This window comes from Colletes latitarsis, chromosome 4 (genome assembly GCF_051014445.1).
Source record: "Colletes latitarsis isolate SP2378_abdomen chromosome 4, iyColLati1, whole genome shotgun sequence".
Lineage (NCBI taxonomy): Eukaryota > Metazoa > Arthropoda > Insecta > Hymenoptera > Colletidae > Colletes > Colletes latitarsis.
The window spans coordinates 35,402,509-35,422,914 of NC_135137.1; the positions used below are offsets into that span (position 1 = coordinate 35,402,509).

At 30.4% G+C, this 20,406-nt stretch overlaps 2 protein-coding genes across 2 annotated transcripts; both read left to right on the top strand.

The window, feature by feature from the left end:
• The first annotated feature begins 100 nt into the window (after nt 1-100).
• On the top strand, nt 101-2,513 carry Cdc37 (cell division cycle protein 37). The gene is made up of 5 exons (XM_076763585.1): nt 101-331; nt 628-761; nt 893-1,337; nt 1,423-1,728; nt 1,802-2,513. Exons 1-5 carry the CDS (start codon nt 299-301, stop codon nt 1,997-1,999), a joined length of 1,116 nt encoding a protein of 371 aa, XP_076619700.1. The 5' UTR covers nt 101-298; the 3' UTR covers nt 2,000-2,513.
• Nucleotides 2,514-3,780: 1,267 nt separating this feature from the next.
• Chd1 (chromodomain-helicase-DNA-binding protein 1) lies at nt 3,781-19,779 on the top strand. The gene is made up of 22 exons (XM_076763178.1): nt 3,781-4,968; nt 7,574-7,686; nt 8,809-9,090; nt 10,402-10,590; nt 10,717-10,886; nt 10,999-11,635; nt 11,726-11,933; nt 12,008-12,285; nt 12,456-13,182; nt 13,277-13,522; nt 13,610-13,777; nt 13,868-13,994; nt 14,422-14,579; nt 14,665-15,023; nt 15,107-15,341; nt 15,414-15,452; nt 15,563-15,682; nt 15,757-15,984; nt 16,063-16,389; nt 16,474-16,964; nt 17,049-17,159; nt 17,232-19,779. The coding sequence occupies exons 1-22, from the start codon at nt 4,963-4,965 to the stop codon at nt 17,464-17,466; spliced, it is 5,454 nt and encodes a 1,817-aa protein (XP_076619293.1). The 5' UTR covers nt 3,781-4,962; the 3' UTR covers nt 17,467-19,779.
• The last annotated feature ends 627 nt before the right edge of the window (nt 19,780-20,406 follow it).

Here is a 20,406-nt window from a genome sequence, read left to right on the forward strand (position 1 = left end):
TTAATTATATTTGCTTAGTTTTACTTTAATTTTATGCTAATCTGAAGATACATAATTTACAATCCAAAAATGTTGAGATTGAGAAACACTGTCGTGATACATCGAATGGATATCGCGGGAATATAGTTCCTACATTCATGTCAGTGCAATTGACAATTAAACTACGACAAGTACAGGCGTCACATTTTTGGTTCAATCGAAGTGAAAAATACACTTCATGTCCAAGTTACATATATTAAATAACTAATTTAACAGAAACACATTAACACAAGAAAAGTTATATTTAACTGGTTGAAGAATGGTGGACTACAGCAAATGGAAAGATATCGAGGTAAGAACCTCGATTTTGGTCCAGTATACGTATAGAATATTCTAGAGTAATAATAGAAATTTCGAGAATACTTTTATTTATACTTTCAAAAAATTTGACAAGACCATCAAATCTGATGCTAATTATTGTTATTGCAACATAAACGTTTATGCGTATATATTTATTAATAATAAATTATGAAAGTATACATAAATATATATGTATATTTTATTTTAATACTAAATGATTATGTTAATGTGTACTTGAAACATTTTGTTATTGACAATGAATATAATGATGAAATTTGTGCTTATTAGATTTCAGACGATGAAGATGAGACTCATCCAAACATTGATACACCATCGCTATTCAGATGGCGTCATCAAGCAAGGATTGAAAGGATGGAAGAACAGAAACGAGAGCAACAGGAACATGAAAGGAAAAAACAACAGTATGTTTCACATAATTTTTATTGATAAACAATACTACATTCATTAAAACTAAATATCAAAACATATTAATGTTTTTGTATTATGATCACATTTTTTTAATGTCACTTTAAAAATTGGTATTAATTTTCAGAACACTACAAAAGTTGAAAGACACAAAGGATCAACTTGCAAAATTAGAAAGTGAACAAAAGGATTCAGGTGATTTAACTGCATTAAAGAAGGTTTTGCAAGATCTTGAACAGGATGAACAGGCAATTCGACAAAAAGAGGAAGAACTGAAAAAATTGGACAAACTAACACCTTGGAATGTAGATACTATTGGTCAAGATGGTTTTACAAAAACTGTGATTAATACAAGGCCAGCTTGTAGAGAAGATGATTCTGGCTTGTCAGACGAAGAAAAAGAAAAAAAAATGAAAGAATTTGTCAAAAAACATGAAAAGAAACTTAAAGAATTTGGTATGTTAAGAAAATATGATGACAGTAAGAAATTTTTGTATGAAAATCCTGAATTAGTTTGTGAAAATACTGCAAACTATTTAGTGATTTGGTGTATTAACTTGGAGATAGAGGAAGTAAGTAAACATGTAAAAATTAATGTTAAATAAAAGTAACTGCTATCTGAATTTATTGTACTAATGAGAATGTTGTTATTTTCAGAAATATGATTTGATGGAACATGTTGCTCATCAATGCATATGTATACAGTACATTTTGGAATTATCAAAACAATTTGATCTTGATCCTAGAAGATGCATGGGTTCCTTCTTCAGTCACATTCATACTGCTGAAGTCGAATATAAGAATTCCTTTGATGATGAACTTAGAGCATTTAAGGATAGAATACGTAAACGAGCTGCTGAAAAAGTAGCAGATGCACTTAAAGAAGCCGAAGAAGAAGAAAAGAAAGCACGCCTTGGACCAGGTGGTCTTGATCCACTTGAAGTATTTGAAAGTCTTTCAGAGGTAAAAATAAATTTGTCATATACATATTTATTTATTATCTTAACTTTTGACACATTATTATTACTGTTTCTAGCCTTTACAAAAATGTTTTGAAGCACGAGATATTCCTTTATTACATCAAACGATAGCAGCAATGCCAATAGAAGAAGCATCTTATCACATGAAACGATGTGTTGATAGTGGCCTTTGGTTACCTGATGCAAAAACTAAGGAGAAACTGGACGAAGAAGGTACAATAGATGAAACAAAAGAAACACCTAATCCGGAATAATGTGAATCTGTAAATTATGTGTGTTGAGATTCATGATTCATTTATGCAAGTATCTTTTAGTATCGTGAATATGTTAAAATAAAATATTGTCACTGGATAATGAATATAAAATTCTTACCTTTGTTGGCTTTTCTTATTGTAATGATAGTGTATTACTGTGTTACACTTTGAATTATTTTAAGACTGAATTACTACATAATTCCGATTATCATAAGAAGTGTGAATATAAAAAATTATTGATTACACAAGGCAGTTATGTAGGGAAATGGGATACATTTTATGTTAATATATTACATTGACTATTTAAAATTTTTGTTTCATATGAGCATTTGCAGATATTAATATTTATATATATGAGGTAAATAGTACATATGAAAGATATAAATGTGTATATAAATTTGGTCCGCTATGTTTACATTATGTAAACACCATATTTTTTCTCACTATTACGTTACATGTACATTAAAAAGTGTATACATTAAAATTATAACATAAATAAAGAAAATATGTTGAATCTTTTTTGTAATAATATACGTTAAACATTCAATATATATTATTGTCAACTGTTGACGAGACTGATATAATTTACTGTGTCATATTTAATGTTATCATCAAAGTACATTTTTTAATAGTTGCCCAGCCAAACTACTTCAAATACTGGCGTTATTTAAACTTCGTAATATGTTACGAGTGTTAACAATGGGCATAATGAAAGCCTAAGGATTATTAACATGTTGATTGCCATGCCAGTTTTCCATATTTAAAGATATCCTCGACATTTGTCCAAATTATAGTTTGAAACATAAAACTATATGATAATTCAGTGGTGGTATACTTATTATTTTATAGCATTCATAATCAAAGTAGTATTTATAACTTGTTATCAAATAGAATATCGTGGAAATGTTGTAGTTCTTACATACTTCCTTGGCATTCGCCATGCTATATTACACGTTCCGGAATTCATTCTCAAAACGCAATAACGCGTATATCATGTCACATATGTGTTACATATGTATACCTATCTAACTTTATCCTCGAAATGTAATAAGATATATTTAATAAATAATAGTTTAATCCTTGAATTGATAATCTATTTACAACGATTTTCTTAATTTTATTAATGGAAATTTAGACCTTGATCAGGTCTATATGTATATCTTTCTATTTAAAATAGAAAGTATACATTTTGTATTATATATTGTAGATAGTAGAAAAATAGAATTGTTTAAGAAATATATAAGTCTTTGTCAAATATCTTAATATGGTAGTATGCAATAGAATAAATATTTTAACTTTGCTAGACATATTCTAACCTATCTTGGACGTTAAGACCTATTTTTAAGTACACAGTAATAGTAATATAATAGATTCTTAGATAAACCTAGATAATAGATTTTCCCTTGATTTGGACAAATCCATGTTATTAGGTGTAAACTATTACACCTTACCTACTTGTATATTTTTACATTTTCTTATTATTCTTAAACCGAAATTATATTGTGTAAAACTGAACAACCATGCAAATCAAAGGATAGATATATAATAATAAAATATAACAAATATCACATGTATGTATCTACGTACATGTTTTTTAGTTAAATAATTGTTGGTATTTTACTATTCTGTTGTTTAACAGTGAGTTTTGTGTAATTGTTTTACGCGCCCATTGTCAAACGAGGAATCGATTTGTGAAATAGCGAGAAATCGATCGTCAACCGGAAATTGTAAATAATCGTATATCGAACTCGCGAGCCTTTCTTCCTTTTCCGGTACGACGTGCCACGGGTGTTTGGGTAATATTTTTCGTCTTTCATTCTCGTCATAATACGTTAGTTTCATCGCCTGCGAAAACGCAAGCTGGTTTTCATTGGACCGGGTAAAAACAGTTGTTTTATTAGAAGTCATTTTTTTTTACATTTGAGGTAACTATTATTGTAATCTTTCAATTCAACTGATTTTGGCTTATCTACCCAATCTGATGGAAAACGTCAGCTTTTAGACATTATGTTGCTTTATAAAAACGCTTTTACACTCTGCATGGTGCCATCATTAACGTTTATATAATTATATAATATACATTTTCAACTTATGTAAATATAATTACGTGTGATTAAATTGTGATAAATGAGATTAAGTTTCTGAGCTCAACTACTATGCTACGCATTTACAGTTTTTATAAACTTCGTTACACGTTAATTTTCTAGACGTTAATTTTCATATTTAGATAATGCTAATCTTATTATGTTAATATCCGAATAAATTATATTGAATAATGCAATTTTCTCGTACATTTCAACTAAAATTCCAATTCAAATAAGCATAAAACGTTAATACTGAAAGTGTGAAATGTACAACATTATTGCATGACCAGTTCGATCGACGTAATTACACACATATAGAACAATCGAAAAACCGTCGCCAGGCATGCTGGGTAAAATTTCCGTGAGTAATCAAAATGGCTGTCTTACAACGGTTTCCGTTTTATGACTACGTTTTAACGTCATTCTTCGATCTATCTTTTTTTGTGTTAAGTTCTATCCGTGAGGTTCAGAGGTATGAATATATATTGTCTAACGAAATGTATTTTTTCAGATATTTTGTATTATTGTGCGTAAAGATTTAATTCGTAGCGTTTAAAGGGCGTTTAGTTTTGCAAGGGGTGTTGATGAAAGGAAGGGAGGGAAGAGTGCGCGCGCGTTGCATGACGGGACGATGGACGAGAGGACGGTCGGGGAGGGCGAAAGTACGAGTCGAGTTCACAAAATGGCGGCCAAGCTCAGGCCCGTGACCATATAGTACGTGAAAATTCGATAATTTTACACGATGTCGCGACTCTATACATCAATAGTCGTTTAACATTGCAAATACGTGTATACGCGGTAGTTTAATTATTAAATTAACTTGGATTTGTGCGTGGTGCGTGTAATATCGAGATATCGGTGCGACGCGCAGACGGGACGATGCAGGTGAGTGGTCGGGTTCGAAAATTGTTTAATTTTTAGCTTCCCTCGGATATTTCTAGCAATAATTGGTTGTTTACATTGTCAATATGAGCGTCGATGTTTTGTTAAACATCATTTTACACGATACAGCCGCGGTGTTGTTTGGAGTAGGGAAAAATCATGTTGTCACATGCGTTTCAGTGAACTGCGACTAGGAAAATTCTCATAAAAATGAAAAAAATTATTGTAAATTTATTTAAAAGGTTTCTGCGTGTAGGGCGGAGCCCTATTGGCCTTCAGAGCTCAGGGACTTGTCTCTGATAAATCACAATTTTTCATAACTTTACATAGTTTCCAGCCTCTTAATAACCTATAAGTTTGTTTACATTCATTCAACCTGACATTTATCACTTAAAATATCGTTGTTCCACCCTAATTTTTGTTAAAAATGATTCCTTGCATTCTCCTTCACCTTAGACCTATGTTTAATCAAATATTTAAAGTGGACCCATTTTTGCAAATTAAGCTTAAAGATTATGGTGCACATTCTCCTTATTATGGTCGAGACTGTGTAGCACAATCTTCTGTAAAAGCTACAACAATTAAATGTTCTTCGCTTAGAAGATGTTAGACATACCCAAATCTTTTTCTTTTAAAGGGAAGTAGACATTTCTCTAATATTTCAATAATTTTTATATTATGTACAAAGTTTGATTTTTCATTTATTCTCTACAATTTCCATAAAACTTCAATTCAAATGTGACTTAATGCATTATGCATTCACATTGTGTTTGTGAATAACAGAAAGATGATACACTTATAAGTTTCAGTAAAATTTTTAATAGAATTCTGTGAAAACAAGTTACGAAATTAAAGAGGAAAATGATTCATATCGGAGAGAAAAATTATTTGCAATTAAGTTTTTGTCAAACATTCAGATTGATATATAAAATAACATACAAATTCTTTTATGTTTTTCTTCTTATAACTACATCTGATAATTATATCATTTTCAATATCTGAACGTGAAGGATTTTTACCAATGTTTCGTGGTAATGAAAGTAACTGCTAGTACTGCAAAAATAAGGAATGAATTTTTTATTGGATAACCTTGTTTGCAGAATTGTTTCTATAATGATAAACTTAAAGATATGAAATTTCACATGTCTAATAAACAGTTTCGTACTTTGTAAATTACAAAAGATGAAACTATTTCAAACATCTGTATAGGAATATATATTATTGTTACACTTGTAAGAAATTTCATTGCTATATATCTCATTATTGATATATAACAGCATAGCATATTAAGTATCTGGGTTAAATGTATTTCAATTCTTTTTATTTTTCTTTGTACTGCTATATAGTAACAACATGTAGTGACACTTAAATAGTTACATTACTATAGTAATGGCCTTTTAGGAGTAAAGGATACAATTTTGATATAAATCGAGGAAACTGTAGTTTCTCAGCTACTAAGAATGTTGTTTCTGTTACATGGAACACATATTATAGCAGTTTTGGTTAGAAATAAATAGTGTTTATTATATCTAACAAAGCCTTTATTTTCAGACAATATTATGCTTCACACAATAGATGTGTACATTGTATTCTTTGCAACATAAAATCATAGTTTACCTTCTGAGTCTTTTGATAACAAAGATATTTGTGCTTAAGTGTACACAAAGTATTATTTTTTTGTCAAACAAATATATTGGTGATAGGTACTAAAAAATTATTGTGGATAAGTTCTTGTACATGAATTTTAATATCTCATAGGTGTACATTATTAAAACAACCATATGTAAATTAAGTTCAGTCAAGTGTTGCTCAGATTGTACTTGCTGAATTGTTCAATAAATGTATAAAGTACTTAAATTGTGAATTATATTATTCTTTCAAGATACCACCCACTATACCTTACATTGGTTATTTACAGGAAACTACTCTATATACCTTGAAGTAATCAGTTAGAGGAAATCCTGCAGTGCACAACAAATGTTAAAAAACAAGAATAAATCTTGGTTTGAATTACATTTGCTTGAAATATTTTGCAAATGAAATGAAATTTCAGTTTCTGTAGTAATGAAGCTATTATTTTAAATTTTCATTTGTAATGTCAATAATTTTGAATTCAATATATGTATGAAAGTGTTACATGCATATTAATATAGATGTTACATGTATAGTTATGCCTTTGTAAATGTAAATATGTCTTTGAGATGAATCTATGCAAATGTTTAATATAATTTGAATATTTCTATAAACTGTGTCTATAAGAAAATGTATTGGAGAGCTTAAGAACCGAATGTTTCTTGATTACAAAATGGTGGACAGGAATTATAAAATGGAGGAGAGATCTTCATATTTATAGGTGATACTACTATTTTGTATACAATTTATGTTTTCAACATTTAAAGTATATTGAATAATGAAAAATGTATCATTATATTATCAGTCATCTTTATAATAAATGAAATGCGGTAAAAAATTTTATTCTGAGTAATAAAAGTAATACAATTTAAAAGAATCATTATGTAAGCACTAATGAAGAACTATTCCAAACAACACACTGCGACTTAGGTATGCATACATTAAACAATGTTAGATTGATTTGATTAAATTACAGAAAACATTAGAATCTGAGTCTGGTAAGGAATCTGGATCTGATTCTGAAAATGAAAGTAAGAGCGATAGCTCTTCTTCTGGAAGCAATACAGGATCTGGTTCAGGATCAGAAAGGTGGGTATTAAAATTTGTATTCAATCCCTTTAACTTCAGAAAGTTTAATACATGATAAAATTCACGTTTACTGATATTTGTACACGTATCTATACTATGTTATGTAATTCTGGTATGATATAAATAAAAAATGTAATTATTCTTATTTAATTTGTTTATTTTTGTTGATTTTTGTTTACTTAATTTTTTTATAGGGTATTACATAATTCCTACTAGTATATCAGAACTAATAATAGCACTTGATGCTTGATCATTAATGGTAACATGCATATATATATGTATATGATATTCCTTTATATAATGTATTTGACTTTCTGATATGTAAGGGTTTTTTAATGATTGGTATCACTTGATTTTGTGTATTGCTATAGCTTTATATAGCATTAACATTGCTTTGACAATCATGCTAATTTAATGTATTCCTTGAAATTTTTGTAAGCACAATTTTCAAATTTTTGTTATTCATGCAATAGTATCTGTTTCCTTGTATTCTAAACAATTTTAAGCACTAGGTAAGCTAGCATTCTGCTTTTACTCATTTTACTCATAATGAATCTGTCCCAATCAATATATAAATAGTGTATGTGAATTTAGATTATACCAAAACACAAAACAATATTAATTTCACATAATACTCAAAAATACATACTGAAGGGTACTTCCTAAAAGAAGACAAATATTTTAATATTTCATCATATATAATATTGACATTGTGCTAAAATTAATATTTAAATATGTCTGATACATAATTTATTAATACATATAGATAGAGTAAAATTGGAACTGTAAATCTACAGAATTGACAAGTATAATGTACATTTTTTTTCACTTCAGATAATTATAGAATAGAGGAAGGAATAAAAGCATACACTTTGGTACATACAAAGTTTTATGGGCATTATACAGTTGATATATGCGTCGTAAATAAAGTATAATTTATTCAAAATAGTCTACATGCGTTTATAATAATAGACAAAATTATGGATTTCAACTAGTCATATATTTAAAATTAGAAACACTTGACACGTACAATATGTTTTATTGTTATACATGTTTGAAAATATGCTGTACACTGTATTAATAAGATTAGTGAAATAAAACGTTGACTGGCTGCTAATGCAGCGACTCTAGCTCTTCAAGTGGTTCCGGGTCTGGATCAGGTTCTGATTCTGATAAATCAGAGAAGTCGGATGCACCTGCACAAAGCGATAGCTTCCAGAGCAAAAGTTCAAATCACAGCACAGAAACAAAAGTTAGGCTTAAAAATGAGTCTAGTCGTGAATGGGCTGATAATCCTGATATATATGGCATCAGGAGATCTGGGCGTTCTAGGAAAGAGCCTGAAAGGCTTGCAACCGGACATGATAGCGATAGTGATAGTCGCAAGAAATTTAAGAAAAGAAGGTAAGTAACAATCGAAATTCAATCAGTTAATTACATAAAAATTAAATTTATAAAATCCATAATCCTATGAATTATTCCTTGTAGATTGAATAGACATTACACAGAACAGAAATTGGGTTTTTAACTGTATTTTATGCTTCATATATAATAAATTGCACATATGATTTGCACTTATAATATAAACTGATATAGTGATTTGTAGGTTTATTATATACATATGTAACTAAGAAACAAAGCTGTTTTCTGTACTTGCAATATACTTTAATTCTTTTCCAAGTATGATACATAGGAAGAGTAATAGTTAATATATATGAATACTTCAAGTAATAATAACAAAGATGTTTATTATGAATTCTGATTATTATAACTTGTAAGAAAATAAATTCATGTAATACTGATGTTTTAACTTCTGCATTTTAGATTACACGTAATTTTATGTTGTTTAATAGGTTTGTATTTTGTAATTTCAATAGCAATAATATTCCTAAGCTTATGTGTATAGTTATGTATATAGCACTTGATATTGCACATCATCTGCATTAATAAGCCTTTATACCTTGCATCAGTTTTATTATTTAATATGCATTATTCCCACTTTTGAATTTGTTTTTATGCAGCCTAGTGTTTAAAAATATTTTTTACACAATGGCAATATTATTTTTTCTTTTTTTTTTTAATCTAGTTTGATGACAAATAAATAATGATCATATTTTAAAATATGTATTATATTTTATAACATAACAGGTATGTCTAATGTATTTCAGTCTTCTGTTATTTATATTGTTTGTTTTGCATTATGTATCACTTTCATATGTTGTGTTCATTAAAGTATATATGTGGAAGAATGTGTAATGAATATGGAATATTCTTCTTGAATTTGTATTACATTATGTGCATGCAAATAGTTGAGTAATAGAAATTTTATTATTATTATTAAGTAATGAACAAAGATTGTGATAAAAAAAACGTACTATTATTTTCTGTTTCTCATTTCATTAAAGTTTTTGTAAATTATTTCTCTTATTTTTTAGGTGATTATTAATACTCTCACTAAAGTGTGTTTTTGTATTGTGCATTTAATTTTGATAAATTCTATACTAATTTAGTTTGTATTTATCGCATAAAAACAGGGAAAGATTTTTAATATTTATATTGTTTGAAAATTTTATCAAAATGTTCATTATATATTGAAATTAAAACTTGAAATTTATATTTTATTTAATTACTATTATAATGTGATTTTTAAACGTAATTTATATTGAATACGTGCATAATATATATAATATGCATATGAATTTTTTTTTTTTACAGTTCACACAATTCATGGAATTTGGGAAGTTCAGATTCTGAATCTGATGAAATTGAAAGCAGGAGACCCCCACCTAGTAAATCGTTAAATAGACGTGCAGCTCAGAAAGCAAAGGAAAAAGCAAGAACACGAAAGAAACGAATTTCAGAATCATCCGAAAATTCCTCTTTTGATAGTGATGATAATAGACGGTATTTAATATTATCTGTTTAGATGTGATGAATTACACTAAAAGTCAGAATATTAAATCCATAATACACTATGATAATGATATTAATAAATAGATTATTAGTATATTACAAATTCATTCACTACAGACAAGTTACGAGAAGAACTGGCACTGCAGTTAGTTATAAAGAAGAGAGTGAAGAGAGAACAGACAGTGAAGATCTGGTGGAAGTCGATGAAGGTAGTACTGCAAATGCGGAACCTGATAATGCAGAAACAATTGAACGAATTTTGGGTCAAAGAATTGGTAAAAAAGGAGGTTTGTCTTCATCGGAATTTACTATAAAATATTCGCTTTGATTATTTGTCTATCTAAAATAGACATAATATATATTTGCTGAAGTACTGTATTATAATATATTTTACTTTAGTCACAGGAAATGTTACAACAATTTATGCTGTTGAAGAAAATGGTGATCCTAATCCAGATGATTTGACTAATGAAGAAACTGAAATGCAGTATTCAATAAAATGGAAAGGATGGTCCCATATACATAATACATGGGAGTCAGAGGAATCGTTAAAAGCGCAAAAAGTAAAAGGATTAAAAAAATTAGATAATTTTATTAAGCGAGAACGGGAAATCAAACAATGGAGGGATTATGCTGGACCAGAGGATATAGATTACTTTGAATGCCAATTAGAACTTCAACAAGATCTCCTCAAAAGTTATAATAATGTTGAAAGAATTATTGCTGAATATAATAAGCCTGATTCAGATCATCCAGATTATTATTGTAAATGGGAGAGCTTACCATATGCTGAGGCCACATGGGAAGATGGAGCACTGATTGTTAAAAAATGGCCGGAAAAAATAAAAGAATTTCGTGATCGAGAAGATTCAAAGAGAACGCCTAGTAAACATTGCAAAGTTCTTAAATCAAGACCCAAATTTCATCAAGTAAAGGGACAACCAGAATATATGGGTAAAGGACGAGATTTGACCCTCAGAGACTACCAAATGGATGGATTAAATTGGATGATTCATTCATGGTGTAAAGAAAATAGGTACGTTATGGTTTTTAAGAATCTAAAATTTTGTCGATATTATGTTTTAATTGCCTCTTGTATATTCTAACGAATTTTGTTTACTTGCAGTGTTATTTTAGCAGATGAAATGGGTCTTGGTAAAACAATACAAACAATATGCTTCCTTTATTACTTGTTCCATACGCATCAACTCCATGGACCATTTTTATTGGTAGTTCCTCTTTCAACAATGACTTCCTGGCAAAGAGAAATGTCACAGTGGGCACCAGATATGAATTTTGTCACGTATTTGGGTGACGTTACTTCTCGCAATGTTGTATGTATTATTTTATATGTATTTATTTACAATGCATATTTCATATGTCTATTATAATTTTCTGTATGTTCCAGATTAGAGAATACGAGTGGTGTTACAGTTCAAAGAGATTAAAGTTTAATGCCATACTCACCACTTATGAAATAGTACTTAAAGATAAAGCATTTCTGGGTGCCTTAAATTGGGCCGTTTTATTAGTAGATGAAGCACATCGATTGAAAAATGATGATTCTCTTTTATACAAAGCACTTGCTGAATTTCATACAAATCACCGCCTATTAATAACTGGTACTCCATTACAAAACAGCTTAAAAGAATTATGGGCCTTACTACACTTCATAATGCCTACTAAGTTAGTTCATTTTTATATGAGTATTCTGATTATAAATATATATATATATTCACTCATAAAATCAATATTAACAAAAAGTTACAGGATTTAAACATTTTATGTCGTTTTATTTAATTTATATTTTTGTATCTATAACAAAATTCTATTAAGTCTCTCTTTCTTTTCTATAGATTTAATTCATGGGAAGAGTTTGAGAAAGAGCATGATAATGCAGCTCAAAAAGGATACTCCAAATTACATAAACAGTTAGAACCATTTATTTTACGACGTGTTAAAAAAGATGTAGAAAAGTCTTTGCCTGCTAAAGTTGAACAAATTTTGCGCGTTGAAATGACATCTTTGCAAAAACAGTACTACAAATGGATATTAACTAAAAATTATAATGCGTTACGAAAAGGTGTTAAGGGGTCTACTATGACCTTCTTAAATATTGTTATTGAATTAAAGAAGTGTTGTAATCACGCCTTTCTTACAAAACCTACCGAAAGTGAGAGAAAAGAAAGTAATGAAGATTATTTACAGCAAATAATTCGCGGTTCTGGTAAATTAGTTCTTCTCGATAAATTGTTGGTGAGATTACGTGAAACAGGTCATAGAGTATTAATATTTAGTCAAATGGTCAGAATGTTGGATATTCTTGGTGAATATCTACAAAAGAGACATTTTCCATTCCAAAGATTAGATGGAAGTATAAAAGGAGAATTACGAAAACAAGCGTTAGATCACTTTAATGCAGACGGATCACAAGATTTTTGTTTTTTGTTATCAACAAGAGCAGGTGGTCTTGGTATTAATTTAGCTACTGCCGACACTGTTATTATTTTTGATTCAGACTGGAATCCACAGAATGATTTACAAGCCCAAGCTAGAGCACATCGTATTGGACAAAAGAATCAGGTAATTCTTAAATGTTTTATATCGTACTCTTATTTAAATTTCAGTTTATTAAGCGAGTTATTAAATATGTCATTTATTCTTACATTCTATGTAGGTAAATATTTACCGATTAGTGACAAAAAATTCTGTAGAAGAGGAAATTGTAGAAAGGGCAAAGCAAAAAATGGTTCTCGATCATCTTGTTATTCAACGAATGGACACAACTGGTCGAACAGTATTAGATAAAAAGAATGCAGGGACCAACAATAATCCGTTTAACAAAGAAGATCTAAATGCTATTTTAAAGTTTGGCGCTGAAGATTTATTTAAAGATGAAGAAGATGGTGACGAAGAACCAACTGTAATATTTTTGAAGGCTTTAAAATATACTAAATGGAATCGGTATTGAAATTTAAAAATTACATTTATTTTATTTGGGTGTATTTAGTGCGATATTGATGAAATTCTGAGGAGAGCGGAAACGAGAGATGAAGGGCCTTCAACCGTAGGAGATGAATTGTTGTCTGCATTCAAAGTAGCTAGTTTTGCTGCATTTGAAGAAGAATCTGAACCAGTTAATCAACCGAACGATAATGACGATGAAAGTAAAGATTGGGTAAGTTTCATTTATTTCTTACGTAAAGAATACTTTGTGATAATTTCTATAGTACGGAAATAGTACTTTGTACTGTTGAACTTATTTTAGGCGGAAATTATCCCAGAAAATTTTAGAAAAAAGGTTGAAGAAGAAGAAAAATCAAAAGAAATGGAAGATTTATACTTACCACCGAGAAGTCGGAAAACGTTGCAGCAGATTAATCAAAGTGGAGAAGGTATGTTACACTTGTGGTGTCACCTCCCATACTCGCCACCAGAGGGGTCGTGTTCTCGCAAGCGCTCGACCAACCCTTCCGTTACTATATATGCACTCCTCGACAGAGCTTCCAATATTTAGTCGTCTAAGGCAGGGCCTGCTAGAAAGCCTTACTTGACGGATGATGAAGTCCTCTAGCTAGCAGGCCCGGGACGGGTAAAATGCTTCTTCTCTCTCTCTCCTTTCCTTAGCTACACTTTCCTCCTACGATCTTTCTCGAAAACCTATCGCCAATGAAGTAGCGTCACACACTGTAGACATATTTATTATGATAAAGCGTTTTAATTTAAACATATACAATGAATTTTAATTATTCTTATTTGCGTAAAACTACAAATTTAAAAAATTGTTTTTATTTTAATTTAAATATTCGTTTTAATATTCAGGAAGGGGCAGAAAAAGAAAAAAGATGTCTCCAGACGATAGTGACGAAGCTGAGGACTCTGGAAGCGAAGCTGAAGGTAGTGATGACGAACGTCCTAAAAAAAGAGGTAGACCAAGAGTTACACCTCGAGAAAATATAAAGAGTTTTACCGATGCAGAAGTACGTAATTATTTTTATTACATTTTAATAATTAATTTATATATATATATATATTAAAACAAATACGAATGTTTTGAATGCATAGATACGAAGATTTGTTAAGAGTTATAAGAAATTCCCTGCGCCATTGAAACGACTGGATGACATTGCTACGGATGCTGAATTGCAAGAAAAGCCAATGTCAGAGTTACGTTACTTAGGAGATCAGTTAAAAAGTAGATGTGAAGCTTGTTTGACCGAATTCGAAAGTATCGCTAAAGAAAATAAAGGAGAAGAAGAGGGTAAAGGTCCTGGTCGTAAAAGGGGCCGGGGGCCTACATTCAAAATCGGCGGTGTTATGGTTAATGCTAAATCCTTCTCCGCAGCGGTGAAAGAACTTGAACCTTTAGAACAGGCTTTACCATCAGATTCTGAACAACGATCTAATTGGCATCTCGATATTAAGTAAGTGTATTTTTTAATCCTTGCTTGTTGGGTATGTGCATTTAAATATATTTGTAATTAATACATTGAGATTGCTATTCTAGATTAAAACCTGCGAACTTTGATTGCGATTGGAGCTCTGAAGATGATTCTAGACTCCTAAGGGGTATATATATTCATGGTATGGGTTCGTGGGAAGCAATCAAAATGGATAACACTTTAAAACTTGGTGATAAAATTCTCACAAATGGCAGTAAAGTTCATTTGAAGAAAATAAATGCTCGAGCTGAATACCTCTTAAAAGTACTCAAGAAACAAATTGATACTAAATTAGGCGTGGTAAGGAAGTGTTATTTTATTTTCATAACATTCCGTAACAAACTCCTTTATGCCTTTATTCTATCCTAACAGGGTTATGTGTTTATCCCATTATCAGAACACGAGTTTAAGGTAATTTCCAAATTCCCGATCTTCCTTGTTACTTTGTATATTTTTACATGTCAAAGGCATAACATATTAAATATATACTTGTGAAATGTGCATATCATTAATAATTTTAGACTAAAACGCGAAAACCAAGAAAACCAAAGGAAGTAAAAACTGCAATTACAAAAGAAATTATAGAAGAAAATGACAGTTCAGGCGAAGAAAGTAGTAAAACAAAAATCAAGGTTGAAAAGGTAAATTTAATATTTTTTTTACTCTGGCTAATTTAAGAAAATATTTAAAATTTTAAGCATTCATTTGATTTAAGCCACTTATAAAGAAAGAAGAAGAAGTGGTTGTAAAGAAAGAAACTAAAGAAGAAATTGAAGATATACCCGAAGAGAAAAAGAAGGACAAGAAGACTAAGAAGGAAAAAAAAGAAAATAAGAAGGCTAAAAAGACTAAACAAGCTGCGGGTCCTATGCATTTTACTGCCAATAACGAGCCAAGAGCTTTGGATGTTCTTGGTGATCTAGATCCTTCCATATTCAATGAGGTTGTTATTAATTATTGACATATTTTGCATACATTAATCGCGTAAAATAACTGTTTTTTTATTGTATCTTTCATGCAGTGTAAAGAGAAAATGAGGCCAGTAAAGAAAGCACTTAAGGCTTTAGATAGGCCTGATCAGTCTTTAAGTGAAGCAGAACAAGTTGCTAATACAAGGCAATGTCTCGTCCAAATTGGAAATCAAATTAATACTTGCCTTGAAGAGTACAGAGATCCCGAACAAATTAAAGAATGGAGAAGTAATTTATGGTATTTTGTGTCTAAGTTTACAGAATTTGATGCAAAAAAGCTTTACAAGTTATATAAACACGCAACAAAAAAAGGAGGTGAAAGTAACACAAGTGCAGCATCCAGTCCAGAAAAAAAGGAGGAATCGAATAATGCTAAGGTATTATGGCCTGACTGATGGTTATTATAGTATCTTACATTACTACATAATACAAGAAAATGTGTATAAAAATTAATTTTACAGAAATATACCGATAAAACTTACGAGAAACATATCGATAAGCAACAAGTAGAACCCAGTAAAGACAATAGGTTACAGAAACGTAGGGTCGAGGATATAGAAGAAAATTCTAATGGTAGCACGCCAAGTAAGAAACATTTCTCGGCTCTGTCTGCTGTCAGCAGTATCAGCAACACATCTACGGTTACTATTGGTGCTATTACCATTACTCCTATTACATCGACTCCAAATTCTACATCAAGTACCACTAACAGCGCGGATACACCGCGACACAAAGAAAAAGAATCAAAACACAAAGACGTGAAAAGGGACAGGGAACGCGATAGGGACAGGGACAGAACACACAGTGATAGAAGTATGGACAGAATGAGTGGAGGAAAAGATGAAAGGATCAGAAGAGATAGTGGTGGTTACAGTATAAGTGGACATTATAGTGGCAGCAGAGAAGATGATCATTGGTTATCCCGTGATGGAAGGGACATCAGGGACGGAAGGTATGTTTTATATGGTTGAGAAAGTATATATTAATGCGATTTAATTACTTCATTCTTCGATTTTAATTGTTGATTTATTAATAGATTTGGAGACCACAAACGTGATCGTTTCGACTATGGACGAATGTCTGGTGGATATCACCGAGATAGAGATAGGGAGCGTGATCGTAATATGCATATAAATGATAAAAGAAGGTAAGCTATTAAGAAACAGATTTTCAGAGAAAAAATAAAATTCGTAAAATTGGTATTCAATGATTATTATAGATACCATCCCTCGAATTATGGATATGGTCCAGGAGGATATGGGGGTGGAGGTGGTGGCGGTGGTTATCCTCCATCTGATCTTGCATCAAGCCATTTTAGAGGTCGAGGTTATCCAGGAGATGGTTATCCTGGAGATGGTTATCCCGGAGATGGTTATCCTGGCGACTGGAGGCCAAACAAAGATTATAGACGAGATTATGATCGAAGACCTCCTCCACCAAATGCTAATTCCTAGTGCTCCTTCCTTGTTACCGTTCTCGAATGTGTCGTTGAGCGGTTATAATTCTGATGGAGCCTTCCGTTGTTTTACCTGACTGAGCACTGTACATTATGCTCGCTTAAACGTGGCTATATGCTAAATTCTTTACACAGTTTATTCTGTGATTTAGTACCACTCGTGACTTGTACCTATGTATAAAATCTATTCCAATGCTTACTTAATATGCGATGAATTCTACCATGATAGAATGGTCTTTTTAAGACTTTTGAGGAGAGGTTGTGCAAAGATAACAAATTGATACATATTCTTAGTGTATAATTAATACTTTTTTTATATATATATCAGATTTCTTGCAAAACAGTGATATTGAATTTTTAAGTTTGTATTCAATAATATATTTGTCACGCGTAAGAAATTATGTTCATGTATTCGAATCCGTTTTATTAGAGTGCAATTATAGCAAGATCTGTCTGATAATGAACTAAAATCAAATTACTGTGTTTTTAGTCTATAATACTATGTACACTGACGATCATTGAAATTGTTGTGAGGTTATGCGACAAGCGTTAGCGAAGGCGTTAGTATCGTGTGACCTTGCAACAATTTCAACGATCGCCGGTGTACAATGTTGAAACATAATTTAAAGTGCTACGCCTTCCTAAAACGCATGTAACATATTTTGCATTTTCAATACTGATCAAGTACGTTTAATAGATGTTTAGCTTCTATACAGTTATTCACTATTTCAAACTATACTACGTTTCAACATATATTTTCAAACTTCTACTATTGATTTGTAGTTTAATAATTTACCTAACATTGATCAATTATCTTATTGCAGTACAATAGGTATAAAATTATCTGCATCTTACTTAATACAATAATGTCTGTAAAATTGTACAAATTAGTCGACATTATATAAATTTTCTATCAGCTGAAAACTCCACAGAAATCTTGCATCAAAAGAAATATGTAGTATAACACAACAACTCTTCGTGATAGTATACAGTGTAGATGATCTGTACTGTCTCGATAAGATTTATTTATTATAAAATTAGGAACAAAACACAAATATGATACTTGACAACAGATGATCACATTCTCAGAAGGGAAAGAATAATAACTAACTTTCTTCTCTTTTATAGAATTTATACTTTCGCAATTGAAAAGTAGAAAAGAATTCTATTTTTGCGTTCATTCTTTTAAAGTACCATAGTTTTGTATCCTATCTGAAACGATGTGAGATATTGTAAATATTAGTATAAGACGATAGTTATATTCAATGTATATTTAACTATGAAGTTACTGAGATAGTATTCTGCTTCTTTGTAGAAAAAAATAAACAAAAGGCTAGGTCCCTCAGTTTTGCTTCAGTTAAGGATGATTGAATATAACTATAATATCATAACTAGAATGAAAAAAATGAGTTTTTAATTATTCAACGATCAATATCTCTAAAAGAGTATTAAAATATTTCTCGATTAAGTCTTAAATTATCGTAAGGATTTGTAAAGTGCATAAGTTTTTGCGAGAACTTTGTATTTTGTCGTTTGTCTATTAGGATGCTCCAAACGATATCGATATTTCCGTAAAAAACAGTTACGAATTTTATATCCGTAAAAAAATGAAAGTGATAAGCTTTTCGTAATTTATGCATTCATTTTTTTGAACCTAAAAATCATATGAGCGCTACACGATCTTTTCATAATAGCGTTATATTTATTTTCTATTGTCTAAAATTACTCCTTAACAAACAATATGCCTTTAACCCAAAACGAGTTAATCAATAGTCAAAGTTTTACAGTTTTAGCGTACATTTCTGTAAATATTACTACACACAAGCGATGATGATATCTGAACAGAACAAAATGAAATTGTACGGACTGCATTAACGATACTTTGTGTCTTATGTACGTATATGAAAAAGGGTACATTGAAATCACACAATAATAGAAATCTGCTAGCTTAGATTTTTAATTGCAAAGTGATATTCTAAACAGTGAGCTATTTATAATTTATTACTAGCCGAATACAGACCGTGAATAACAAAGCAAAATATGTTGTAAATATAAAATAAGAGATCGAAATAAATGATGTAGTAAAATAATATAATATCGTATAATTAAAATTGAATAGATTTTATTACTTCTAAAGATATATTTAATTGTTTGCTAACCAGTTAGGTTGAACATTATAAATATTAAATCTTTAATCAAATTGCTCACAAGAATGACTTTTTATTAAAGTCGTTAATCAATGCGATAAACGATATAATTTGAAATGTCTATGTAAATAATAACAGAACTATACAATTGTTATTTAGTATAATTGTAGTAATGTTTTATCGTTCCTTTCAATTGCAGTATAGTGTTAACGATATTTTTATAAATATTAGTATTGCTTTAAATCATAATATACACATATTAATACGTAGAGTTTGGAAACTCGTAGTTTCGCAGTTGCATATACCTATATACATATATGTATATAATACACAATATGTATATTTACTAAAACTATTTAAAGTACGAACAATTCAAGGCGGACGATTTCAACGTCATGAATTATATTTTTATTTATCAAAAATGATTTTTACATTTACAAATCTTTGATACCAAATAATTTGGTAATATACTATACATGTAAAAATACCCCTTTAGCGTTTCCAACATGATTACATGACACACCCAATTAGTATCAACAAACAGCAGACCGGTCCCGAAGAAAATTGCCCCTCTACTTACGTACACTTATGCACAGCCATGGTACGTAAGTTCTTGCGCTTCGGACAACTTCCGAAATACGAAAAAGAAGGCGAATGTGTTCTATTAAATAGTATACCCGAGGTACAGAATAGATCTATTGTTCTATTCGTCTTTTTTTTTGAATTCTCGAAGCTGCTCGAAGCGCAGAAACTCACGTATCGTGGCTGTGCATTAGTGTGCGTAAGGGAGG

What these genes read in the sequence shown, in the direction of transcription:
- Cdc37 (XM_076763585.1), top strand. Translation starts at nt 299, where the DNA reads ATGGTGGACTACAGCAAATGGAAAGATATCGAG. An exon ending in GCAAATGGAAAGATATCGAG is followed by an intron (nt 332 to 627) that starts GTAAGAACCTCG and finishes TGTGCTTATTAG; the next exon opens with ATTTCAGACGATGAAGATGA. An exon ending in TTAACTTGGAGATAGAGGAA is followed by an intron (nt 1,338 to 1,422) that starts GTAAGTAAACAT and finishes TGTTATTTTCAG; the next exon opens with AAATATGATTTGATGGAACA.
- Chd1 (XM_076763178.1), top strand. An exon ending in CACTTCATAATGCCTACTAA is followed by an intron (nt 12,286 to 12,455) that starts GTTAGTTCATTT and finishes TCTTTTCTATAG; the next exon opens with ATTTAATTCATGGGAAGAGT. An exon ending in AATTGGCATCTCGATATTAA is followed by an intron (nt 15,024 to 15,106) that starts GTAAGTGTATTT and finishes TTGCTATTCTAG; the next exon opens with ATTAAAACCTGCGAACTTTG.